At 34.1% G+C, this 13,904-nt stretch overlaps 1 protein-coding gene across 1 annotated transcript; it reads right to left on the bottom strand.

The window, feature by feature from the left end:
• Positions 1 to 4,372: 4,372 nt before the first annotated feature.
• On the bottom strand, positions 4,373 to 7,621 carry LOC126825231 (uncharacterized). The gene is made up of 3 exons (XM_056101928.1): positions 7,132 to 7,621; positions 6,694 to 6,921; positions 4,373 to 4,892 (listed from the first exon to the last, which is right to left on the bottom strand). The coding sequence occupies exons 1-3, from the start codon at positions 7,415 to 7,417 to the stop codon at positions 4,423 to 4,425; spliced, it is 984 nt and encodes a 327-aa protein (XP_055957903.1). The 5' UTR covers positions 7,418 to 7,621; the 3' UTR covers positions 4,373 to 4,422.
• Between the last annotated feature and the right edge of the window lie 6,283 nt (positions 7,622 to 13,904).

Genomic DNA, 13,904 nt, shown 5'->3' with positions numbered 1-13,904 from the left:
ATCCGAAGGAGGGGGTATGGTTGTTTACTGATGATGCAACCTTCTTGTAAATCAATTAGGAGCCACGGTGGCTCAGTGAGACGTTGCCTAGCTAACCAAGTGTCACGAGTTCGATCATGGTCATTGGGATTTGTTGATGTAGTTCCCTCTGTCTGTTGGCGTGCACTCACCTGCGTCATTGCCTAATCCCGAATAAAGTTCACATATCCCTACGGTCGGATATAGCGAAGAAATGGTCGGGATTTGGGAATAACGCAGCTGAGTGCGGGAGAGGACTGTCCTGTGCACGCCAACAAACCAGTCAACTCCCTACTCGCTTGACAAACGGTCGTCTCCGAGTTGGCCACCCAGCGTTTTCTAACCCCTGGTATCAGGAGTTATAGAAATAGTAAGCATACCCAGTCTCCTGTACAACACCTATCAATATTATATATCTAGACTAGGTGTTATCAGATGTCCTATATACCCCACCTTTATTTACCTTTCTGTGTCGAATTACCGCTCACTCTGCTCATTGATGTAAACATAAGGTCAAGGACATTTTGAAATTCGGAGACACAATGTTTACATTTATTAAACGGTGAAGTGTTTTATTACTTAAGGAAATGCGGCATAATTCAGGAAAACGTTGTCAGTTTAGCGATTATTAGCATCGCCCGTTTAAAGATATTATGACCGACATAAGTGATATGAGTTCTATATATTAAAATTCAATATTATATTCCCCATTTTGGTAAACATATCTTTGACACCATTAATATATTTTAAATCTATTTTATTATCTAATTATTTCTCCTGTGAGATACGTGTTGAATTAAACCAACACTGACATGAGTGACATGTTGTCCTTATAAAAACAGATAAAGTAAAACTCTTTACAATATAATGTCAACTGGGCCCTGTGCTATAGAACCTTATTAAACCAGCCACTGGCTATTACGCCAGATATAATTTAGACGAAGCATTACAGTCTAAACAATGGAGGGATTAAGTATTGGTCATTAACCAAACTCTCTATAAAACGAACTATTGTTTTAGATTTCAACTCAGAAGCAATGTTTTATAGTTTAATTGTCAATGTGTCATAATTGTCTATTATATATTTTGTAGAAATGTATTTCAAACATAGAGTGAGCTATGGTTTAGAACGGATCGGATCTCTCTCTTTCTTGTAAATATTTGTTGATTTATCTATGTTTAATAAATCACATAGAAGTTACTTGGTTACAATATGAAAGGTCATTTACAAGATTGAAAGGAAATGGCGGACCACAACTGTGTGGTAGCAAGGACGCGGAAATCTCACACTAGATGGAAACAGGAAAGGAACTCCAAAATCTACGACTTGACTACTGTACTACATAGATCAGAGTATCAATATTCATAAAGCACTGTAGAGGTAGCAGCTCATCTAGCGCTATTCCAAAGAGCTTTGTATCCTTGATAGAGACGATCCAAGAACAATATTAAGTACATCTACCGATACGAGGCTGCAATGCTTATACTCCACTGTGGCGTTTTCTGGGTTCTTTGTCAACGCCATATTTTGCAACGAATGATTGGGGCCTTTGTTTCAACAGACTATTCACTTTGTCGTAGCCTGGAAATCCCTCTATCATTGTTAGGGATGGGATTGGTTTAATAGACGATTTATAATTATAATTTTCATGATATATAATTTGTAATTAAGTGACCACATATCAAATTGTAGGCGACATCCAAATCGATTCTACCAAAATAGCGAAGTAAACATTTAGAAATAAATACCATTAGTTGGCTTGTTATAACAACAGACGAAAATGAAACGTCTATATATGAATACACCCAACGACGGATTTCACCCTACGCCCTTTTGCGAATTGCTTAATTGGGGGAGGATTTTAATTCAAGCTTTCTGCCATGACTTCAGTTCAATCTTTCTGCCATGATTTCAATGCTGGAGGTTCATTGTGCAAACGGGCAAAGTATGATAAACTTCACAAATCATTCATTCGACGGATATCTAACTGAATTGTATGCAATTATTTCATAGCTAAAATATACAAATTGTTCGTCATTTTGCTACATTGTCAGGAATCCTTGTTGAATTACCTAACCTGGTAATGTGTATTTCATCAATTATGACCAACCGGTTACTGAGCTATATTCATCATGATCAACCTTTCTACGGTGGATATATGTCTCTAATATAAAATAATATTTAAAGTTTAATTGTGTGATACCATCATTCTACTATAATATCTAGATGGATGTAAGCCAACAAATAATAAAATAACAAATCTGGTGAGTCTGAACAATCTTTAATTGAAACCAGAACCACTTTATACAAATAAAAGTTTAAAAATAAGGAAACATTTAAAAATAACCTGTTTCTAAATAAAATAAGCAAGGTATGTTGAATAATATACAATACAATAAGCTTGTTAATATCTTACAAAAACGATAAAACAAAATAATAATAACGGCTTATTGAAGGAAAACAACATATCTAACATCTATAATAATAATATACCTACATCCTCACTGAATCACACATTTAAATATACTTTAATAAAATTATCAGGGAACCCGAGTGACATCATATGGCCATATTAAAGATGGGAATATAAATCAGCGATAATACGAAAGCCTTCTCTTAACTCTATACCATACAGATTATCAACAAAAATCATAAACAGATACTGCCGAAACGCCGTCACTGTCATGACATGAACAATAACATGAACACAAAACAAATCAATAGAATAATTAATCAAATTACGCAGCACAAGATAATTATATTAATATAGAAAAGTGAAAATTATATCAATATTAATATAAACAAATGAGAATTATATCAATATACAAAATGAGAATTATAGCAATATAAAAACAAAAATGAGAATTATAGCAATATTAAAACAAAATTGAGAATGCGGTCAATATAAAAAATGAGAATTTAATCATTATAAATAAAATGAGAATTCAGTCAATATTCAAAAAAATAAAAATTTCATTCATGTGAAAAGAAATATGAGAATTCAATCAATTTTTAAAAAATTGAGAATTCAATCAATACAAAACAAATTGAGAATTCAACCAATATAAAAATGAATGAGAATTTAAATTAAGAATTCAACTAATATTTTCTTCTTTTCTTAAAAAAAGAGAGATTCAATCTATAAAAAATAAGAGAATTCAATCAATATTTGATTTTTAAAAAAAATGAGAATTCAATAAATATTAAAAAGTGAGAATTCAATCGATAAAAACAAAATGAAAATGCAATAAATGTAAACAAAAAAAAATGAGAATTCAATCAATATAAAAAAAATGTGAATTTGAACAACATTTTAAAAAATGATAATTCAATCAATATAATAAATTGAGAATTCAACAAATATAGAAAAAATGACAATGCAATCAATAAAAAATGAGAATTCAATCATTATTTTAAAAACGAAAAATGAGAATTCAATCGAGATATAAAAAACGAGAAATCAAACGACATATAAAAAAGCAAAATGAGAATTCAATCAATATTTTAAAAATGAGAATTCAACCAATAAAAAAATAACGAGAATAAATCAACATAAAAAAAATGAAAATGGGATCAATATAAAAAAACAAAAAGAGAATTCAATTATTATTAAAAAAAAAAGAGAATTCAATCAATATAAACAAAATTGAGAATTCAATCAATACACAAAAAATTTGAGAATTCAATCAATGGTACAAATTAAGAATTCAACACATATTTTCTAAAAATGAGAATTCAATGAATTTCATCAATATAATAAAATGAAAATTCAATCAATATAAAAATATGAGAATTCAATCATTTTTTTTAAAGGAAATTTAACCAATATAAAAAAAAAATAAATACAATCAATGTAAACAAGAAAATTCAATAAATATGAGAGATATTATTTCCCAAATGACAGACAGATCACATGATGATAAAAATTAGACAACAAGCAGATGCGTGATTATATCTATTCACATAAAATGTCCTTAATGGGTTGAATTGAACGGAGACTATGTTAACTGTAAGTAAAGTGTGGTATATACGCCAATACAGCAACTTAAATGAAAGGAAAGCATGGGTATTGAGAAAATTTAATAAGGATCTAGAATCCTTGAAGAAATGTAAAATTGAAAAGAAAATATGTTAAAGCCTATAGCCTTTAACGAGTAGCCTACATCCGAAACGGAAGGCTACATCATAACTAGAATTATCCAATCTAATCTTAAACTAATCTTAACAACATCTTTTCACCCACCCACCCCTCCCCCATAATAGAGAAATATATCAGAAAAATATCAAAATATTCCAAAAAAATTGTGATGTAACAGAATAAACAAAAGTAGCAAAATACATTTGGATGAAATTATATATTATATTATGTGAGATGTCTAACGAATGGTGTTTAGATGGCTGCCTTATTTATCCTGTACGTTCAGTTCCTGATAAGAATTTGGTCTTTGGTTCATCGTTTGTCTATCAAGCCTTGTATATGATAATGATCTGGTTTCTGTATAGATGTATTTAGGAGTAGTATGGTCACCATTCTGTGGTGTAAACAAGCATGCTGAGTTGGTATCATTAAAACCATCAGAAGCAGCATCCTCACCAAAAGCAGCATCCTCACCAGAAGCAGCATCATCACCATCATCTTCGACCCCATCGTTTATATTTTCTTGCTGATCATAATCTAGTAGTCGGTGGGGAATTAATTGAACTGGTCGTTCATAATAGGAAGATGTTTGTGTTGAAGGAATAATTAAAGCTTCTCTGTTACGTAAAAGTGTTCTGTTAGTATTTAGTGTGGTACGATCTGTAGAAAACTGTTGCATGGCAACTTCTTCATATTGATGTTCTGGAGGAATGGTTCTTGTATTGGTAGCAATCTCTGTAAATAGATTGAAGTATATCAACATTTGCCGGGCGATAACTAAGATAAGTATTTTTCAATCGTGGAAAGAGCAATCTGATTAAAATACAGATCTATATTTAGTTTTGTTTTTATACTTTCGATGGCCAACTATAACTTGTCAGATAATCACGTATACTGCACGCAGCGACCCATCTACGTCATACTTCCCAGAATGTGACACTGCACTGATTATCCGCCATTTAAAACGCTCATGTGATCATGTATCAACTCGATACCGCTTTGTTTAGACAACAGAGTAAAAATAACCCACGCACGTGTGTTTTATGTAAACACGGCATGTCGCTGACACTCGCGTAAAAGCGATATATAATATGTGCTATGAGTAATATTGCAATAAATTCTTTACCATTGTAAACTGTCTTTAGAGTTTCAATCTGTTTATCTTTCAAAACAAGGTTAGATACTCCTAAATTTGTTTTCGCAAACAAAACCGCCTCTGTGAAATTATGTTTCATGGGCGCCGCCATATTGAATAATTAGAGGACTATTTTGTGATTCTGCTTTGATTAGTTTGACATCTTTCATACACACAGCGGCTAAATAAACATATCTAATTTCATCCAATATGACAATAGAAGAGAAATAAATACTTTTAAAAATTTCTAAAAGCATACTCAGTGTTTTCGACTAAAATCGTCGATGTAGGAATTTAAATGTCGGTTAATTAGCTTAGGGCCTATTCTCGGCCGGAGCTAGCTGTAGATAGGCAGCCTAAGTTTGGGATGATAATCACGTAGTGTAGGAGGTCACGTCGGGGGTCACACGGGTGGATTTTGACCTTATGACGTCAGACATTGATTAAATCAGCGTTGACGTTTCGAGTGGTTTACCCTGAGGTCCGTACATCAAAAGGCCAAGAACTCGCCGTAACGGACCGTTTCATTGGCTAATCCCCTACTTCAACCAAAACACCGATAATATAACAACTCTTTTAAATCCTAGTGTAGTAATGATAAGTAAAACTAAATTTTGAACTATAAAAAACGAAACTAAATAGGATCTGTGTTTTAATCAGATTATGGAAAGTGGTGACTTCAGGGTGAATTAAACTTGGTTTCAAATATCATCTCTGTGTACAATTGAGAGATGTGTGACTTCCTGTTTGAATGACTCTATGTTCTATAAAAAGCATGATAAAACAACGGATAAATATATCTTATTATTAAATATAATATATCACTTACTGTTATAATATATCACTTACTGTTAGAATAAATCTTATTATTAAATATAATATATCACTTACTGTTATAATATATATCACTTACTGTTATAATATATCGTATTATTAAATATAATACATCACTTACTGTTATAATATATCGTATTATTAAATATAATATATCACTTACTGTTATAATATAATATATCACTTACTGTTATAATATATCTTATTATTAAATATAATATATCTTATTATTAAATATAATATATCACTTACTGTTATAATATATCTTATTATTAAATATAATATATCACTTACTGTTATAATATATCTTATTATTAAATATAATATATCACTTACCTCTAAATATATCGTATTATTAAATATAATATATCACTTACTGTTATAATATAATATATCACTTACTGTTATAATATATCTTATTATTAAATATAATATATCACTTACTGTTATAATATATCTTATTATTAAATATAATATATCACTAACTGTTATAATATATATTATTATTAAATATAATATATCACTTACTGTTATAATATATCTTATTATTAAATATCAATCACTTACTGTTATAATATATCTTGACAAAAACTAAACCAATTATAAAAACAGCTATTAATAGACATATAATTATAATTATTCCAGTAGAAGTATTAATAAGATCATTGGTAGCTGTAGTTCCAGTAGAAGTATTAATCAGGTCATTATTGGTAGCTGTAGTTCCAGTAGAAGTATTAATCACGTCATTATTGGTAGCTGTAGTTCCAGTAGAAGTATTAATCACGTCATTGTTAGCTGTAATAAATAAAATAGTATATTTAAAAATACTTGATAAACCTAACAACATATTCCTTTTATTCTCATAGAGAATTCACACTTGTTGTTTTCTTCGTCTAAGCTTACTATGGTATTGCTCGATACGTGACAAGGTGTGAGGTTTGCTAATTTATAATCTAAGCTTACACTGGTATAGTTCTGTAATATGATACATTAATAAATACGAACCCAGCGTGTGACAGACCAGTAATCCTCCATGCTTGTTCTTTAAGTAAATATAGTATTTACCAATATAATGTTCGGTAACAACATATACAGAAAGATTAAGTTTATAATGATGTGGTTTAGTTGCGTTAATCAGTGTATAATTAATATATTGTTTATTAGGGTTAACTCCTACTGGTGATATCATCGATTCCACGTCTATTGAAGGTCTAGGATACCCAGTTATCTCCCTTTGTAATATTATCGTTTCACCAACATCAACTAGAGCGATGTTAGCACTACTTGACATTGAGTTTTCTGCTGGTGGACAACAATCAGGGTCTGTTAATACAGTAAAAGTAAATTAAAGTTAGATTTAACCTCCCATAAATTTAAAAATTCAAATTATATTCAATATTGGTTCATTTCAATCCATATTTATATTGTTATTTTATACACACGAAATTAACGAATCGTGTATTCTATGGATTCGGGCGGCATTTGTAATGAACACAGAAGTTCACGTACGGTATTAACTGCAGTAATTTGGTACGACAGTTTATGAAATGGGGTTTGTCACATTCAAATATATATAATGTACCCAAATAAAAACTTATATATTTAAATACAAATGTAAATAAAACATACCGAACCGTGGAATAATAAATATTTCAGAAACACCAAGTACACCTTCACATTCTGTATCTGTTGTAACTGTATTAACATGAGATGAATAAAAATAAGACCAACTACATCATTATAATTGTTATCTCGACAAACAATGTTAATTGGAAAAATAAAATCATTGACATAAATTAATGGGATGAATAAAAATAAGAAAAATTGTTATCTCTAGTAACTACGTTAATCGGATAAATAAAATCGTTAAAAAAGGAATGGGATGAATAATGTACTAAAGCCCGTAGAATGTTATAAGTATAGAAACAAAATAACTACGACTATTTTATCTATTAAAATTGCTACGTTGATGATATGTTGATTAGACATTGACAGACAAGATTCAAAGTAATTGAAAATACACAAAACAGCTATTTATTGCTTCTGAGCCACTTTTTTTAAATTACACCAACTAACCTGTTGTGAGTGTAGCATCTTGTTTTAAATCTTGTAAAACTGTTTTACAACAAGGATCACCTGTAGCTATACAGATTATATCATGTCCTATATCATTTATATCAATATCTATATCTTGTAGTATATTACCATTACCATAATATATACCATGTTTAAACCATCTATATATCATAGGTAGCTTGAAATAAGTCGATAGGGTTGTAGATATTGCATTACAAGTTAGACTTATCTTCCCCTTTATTTCTCCATTGTCTTTAATACGCGGTAAAACTGGTTGATGTTGGTTGGATATAACTGTTAATGGTTTATCTATATGGTAATATAATATAACATATTTGTTAGATTTTGTTTTGTTTTGTTTTGTTTTGTTTAAATTATACTACTACATTATGATACAATATGAATATTTGTCAGGTTTTGGTTTGATTAAGTAGAGACATTATATACGAGCAAATTGTAAAGTGTACCAGTATAATTATTTATTTATATTCATACTCGGTATTTATCCGCTGAAATCTAGAACCAATATAAATGATGATGATGATTACCTGATACAAAAAGTACTACACATCCGAAACTATAACCCCATCCAGAAATAGGCTTCCACCAATGGTAAATACCAGCATCAAGTTTAGTCACATTCACTATTTTAAACATAAACTGTTGTTCCGACTGGTTTATAATTTCATAGTGTTTACTATTGGACGAGTGTATGCTAATCGATCCTGCCTTGCCCATAAATAATGGACTACCATAATTATGAGTTACTGTTATCAAAGTACTATTTTCTGGTAGACCAACTGTTAATGTAACATTTTGTTGTTTGGCACAGCCATAGATATTTATAACACTATCACAGTTACCTTGAACTGAAACCAGATAAAACTATAAAAGTAAGATGGATTCATTTGAATTGAAAATAGACAATATAAAATAACAATCATAATTACTGATGTGAATAACCTCACTGACCACCTGCAAGTAACACCTGGTTCCGGATTCGCTCCGGATGTTGCCCGAGAACGTACTTTGAAATTTTCTGACGTGGATTACACATGTCACAGGAGCAAGTCGGCTGGTGAGATGACACGGAACAGTGTATAGTCATTCGGATGGGACGAAAAAAACCGATATCCCGTCTACTTATTGGTAAGCCGCAATGCCGTTACAATTCATACACGCTTCGGGGCTTTGAACAAGTAAAAATAGCTTCAAACGCACAATAACATCACTGTTTGTATTGAGATAAGTAATTCTATTACAAATAGTGAAGAGTGGACCACTCAAATAGTTACCGAATAGTTTTGTTGATGATAATGCGTTCTATAATTTCGAAGCGATATTTTTAATGATGTATAGGATTACAAAACTTGCTGAAAGGACGTTCTTAGAATGACTCACTACTGTGATTGTAGCAAGACGGTAGATATCAGTAGTGGGGTCTATATTTCTATCATTGGTGTACACGTAAAACATCCCTTGGCAGTTGGAATTCGAGATTCGAAGTAATAGTAGGTGGTAGAATCGCGGTACGGGCATAATTTCCGTCTTCATTAGTCCAGTCGGCGCAGAGCAGTAGGACGTTCAACCCTATTTCATTTAATCTCTGTTAACCTGCCGTCAAATTCATTTAGATACTGGATGATCGAATACTGTACTGTTGTGTCGACTTCCGGACAACGCAAAGGCGGAGATAACAACAAACCGGACGCGTCAGATCAGCTTAACGTACTCCCACAAATAAAATCATAGAATGATGATGTCCATGGACGGATCCAGGAATGTTTGAAGGAGGAGGTGGGGTTGGGGGGGGGGGGGGTGACAGGTTCCCGAGACAATGTTGTTGGTTTGGGGGGGGGGGGGGTCTCTCTCTCATATAGGACATCCATTGTTAAGGAAATTTGACAGTTGACAATGCATGATAACATCAAAGTAGGCATACATACACACTGAGCCTTTTAAAGAGAGAAATCCAATACCTCGTTTGAAGGCAATTTTTATTATAGATTAATACGATCACATTGTGATTCAATTTTATTGATGCAAAGCATTTATTGTGATATCACATATGTCTATATCATTATCTCGCGCTTTGATTGCCCATCCCACCCCACCATCTGATGATAAAGGATACACCACCGTTACACTTTTCTCATAAAAAGCGTTGTTTTACACAAATCCCACACACCCCCGGATCCTACCCTGAAAGATGTTACTTTAATGGACAAAGTGGTAAAAACACTATGTAGTTTCAAATACAAAAATATGACACACAAGACAAATATCAACGCATGTTGTAAACAATGGCGGGATCTAACTAGTTCATAGCTAAAATGGTAAGGTTTCTAAAATACTCCGCACTCGCAACTACGCTCAAACCACATTCAAATGCAAAACAGTTGTCAATAAATTACACGGAATGAAATCATTAGTTACTAAATGTGCATTTGGGGTGTAAATGAAATTATGTAAGATTAAAATAAAGAAATCACACGCACGGGTGTAGCATCGTAAACGTAAGGGAGCCACGACGGCCCAGTGGGTAAGACGTTAGCTCGCTAACCTGGAGGTCGCGTGTTTGATCCGAGAATGTTCATCAGAATTTTCCGGTTCGGTCCCTCCTTGGCTAGGGACAACTTGGCAAGGGACAGCATAAAGTCGTTCGGGTATGACAAGAAACCGAGGTCCCGTGTACGCACTAGCGTACACGTTAAAGATCCCTTGGCAGTTGAAATTCTATATAAGGGTAGGTGCAACAGTTCCCTCATAGCACACTGTATGGTGTATGCCCGTCGCTCTTAGCCCAGTCAGAGCAGAACAGTAGGACGTTAAAGACCAATTCATTTCATTTCATTTTCATCACCCTAAGGACGTGTGTTCTACAATTAATACCGAGTGTCTTACATATGGCAACACGGTAATGTCACAAACAAAACGTATAACAAAACAAATACAATGGGTTGTCCACATCTTGGAATATATGGAAGAGGATGGGAAGGCTTTCCATACAGACACATACAACATACATAATAAATACAACGACGGTATGTTAATAGTAAAGTAGCGATATACCTCCCATTACATCCGCTACGGGAAGTTTCTAACACGTTGGTCAATACCTGACCAATATTCTAACCAAAGGAATATGAATGATACAGTACCTACCTGTTACTAGAAGTGAAGATACAAAAATCAGTAAAATTACTGACATCTTTATCAACTTGTCTCTAAATCTGGACAATTTATATGTATAATCAGCCGGCCATGAGTAAGAGTTTAGTTATCTGTGTATCACAAAGAACATAGGCGTAGGAGCCGGGGGGGGGGGGGGCAGGGGTATGAAAAATTGGACGACCTTTTTTTTCTATTAACGTTTAGAGAAAAAATATAACTAACTTATTTCTATGAGATCCACAATGCCCGAAAAGTATTTTCTCGTCTTTTTCTTGTCCACTGCATGCCCGAAAATATGCCCGAAGCTCTCTTATGATATGTATGCCCGAAAAAACGGTATTGATTTCGGGCAATTTTCTCTTATGCCCCCCTGAATTACTTTGAACTCCTACGCCTATGACAAAGAATATTAAAGGCTAAAGACGACGGTTATTTGCGAGAGTTTTTGATGTACACTATATTACTCATAGACCTCACTCACAAACAATATTAAACGCTAAAGACGACGGTTATCTGGTCAGGTTTTTACAATATATTACTCATAAACATCATTGACATGTAGTGAATATGAAATCTGTTTGATATCTGATCAAGTTTAACAAAACTTATCTATTTGTAGTAGTAGTAGTAGTAGTTCTTGGTGTTTAACGTCTGCTTCCACATAAGAGATATCGCAGATAAGTTATCTATTTGTCTATTTTCTTTTGTCTATATGCAGGGTCGTATGTAGGATTCTAAAAGTGTGGGTGCAGCAGAGTGGTTGGGCGCCAATATAACGCCCAAGTTACTGAGTGCGGAGCGGCGAGCCAGCAGGCCGCGAGTGCCACGGGGGCTTGTGTTGCGGCGGGGGTCTGGGCCCTCTCCCCGAAAATTTTGAAAATTAGACTGTCACAAACGCGTTTTCCACGCACTTGGAATCGCAATCAAAGATGCTAGCAAGGGATCCCGTGTGTCAATTTCGGCGGCGCTATTTCTCATTTTAATGTGAAACACACCAAAATGAGAAACGTTTTGACCTCTAAACTAGAACTAGTCAGTCCCCAGGTACTTCATGAATAGATCAAAACTAGATATCAAGATGAACACTTATCTTATAATCTGAATGTGATGACAGGATCCAGACTATGAGTGTCGATGTGAGATGTATAAGGAAAGTACAACATATACTTTGTAATGTAAAAGATTTGTGAATTATTCATTCAGGAAACAATAAACATAAACTATAGCCAACCAAAGATAAACTTTGACAACTAGTGCAGAAACTGGAGGGGGCATCGGTGAGAAAAGTTTCTGATATCAAGTATCAATGCATGTATATCTGGTATCATCAGAATGTAAGTCTGTCGGGTTTCTGGTGGTGGGTGTGGTATTCCACGCCCAAAATACCATGCTCCCAACTAGGCTAGATTAGATCAAAAGTGTACCATACGAAAATCTTACTGCAGTGTACCGTACATCTTCAGGTGTTACATTAACACTCTGACAGACATTTCTAGTGGTGGGGTACCCCTAACAGAGCTATGTAATTGCCAGACATTTGTAGTGGCGGAGTATCCCTGACAAGAGTTATCTAATTTCCAGACCACAGCTAGGCTAGATTAGCTGAAATCTGTACCACCTAAAACAGCTTTGGAGTTGAATCATGAATGACCACTGCCAGACAGTTTGTGCGGTGAGTTACCCATAATGGCCATGTGGATAGGGCGACCAGAACGAGAATCTCTCATAATGTCATTTGGTGGCGGAGCACCCAAAGACCGATAAGGCCCTATCAAATGTGGATAGGGCGTCCAAAACGAACCCTCTAATGTCATGTGGTGGCCCAGGCGCGGATCCAGAAAGGGGTGATAAGAGGGGCACTTCGCCTATGGGGGCGACATGATGGTGGGCGGTACCCATGTCTAGGGTCCGCCCTCAGAAAATTTTGAAAAATAACGCTGCTGGAAACACGTTTTTCGGCCACTACGGTGATATCTAAGAGTCAATTTTGTATTTTATATGGTCGATTTTTTTCAGGGGCGGCAGATTTTTTAAGAGGGGCATTTGCTCCTATATGGTGCCCCCCCCTTTGGATCCGCGCCTGTGGTGGCGCCCCACAGCCTCCACATAAGTAATATAAGAAAGTTTGGATCAGGGCAAACGGACCAGGCACCCATTGGCGTGCGGTCGCCCTTAAGAGCATCAACTGTGTGCTCATAATCAAGTGTATTATTTTATTATTGAAAGGTTGTCAATTTTCTTTGGGGGGGGGGGGCGCCTTATTTTTCTGTGGGTGCAATGTACCCTCAGCAACCCAGCTAGGTACGGCACTGTCTTATTTTTCTGTGGGTGCAATGTACCCTCAGCAACCCCGCTAGGTACGGCACTGTCTATTTGTTAATCCTGAAATGGCCTAGTTTTTGTTGTGTGGTTGTTAAACCCATTCTCTCTTTTCCGCTCTCTTTGTACATGTACTAAATAAAATATGTACTGATATGTTAAAAAAACAAACTCTCTTTAAACAGAAATTATTATACATGTATGAATGT

Source organism: Patella vulgata, chromosome 6 (assembly GCF_932274485.2).
Source record: "Patella vulgata chromosome 6, xgPatVulg1.2, whole genome shotgun sequence".
Classification (NCBI taxonomy): domain Eukaryota; kingdom Metazoa; phylum Mollusca; class Gastropoda; family Patellidae; genus Patella; species Patella vulgata.
This window is presented reverse-complemented; position numbering and strand designations above follow the sequence as displayed.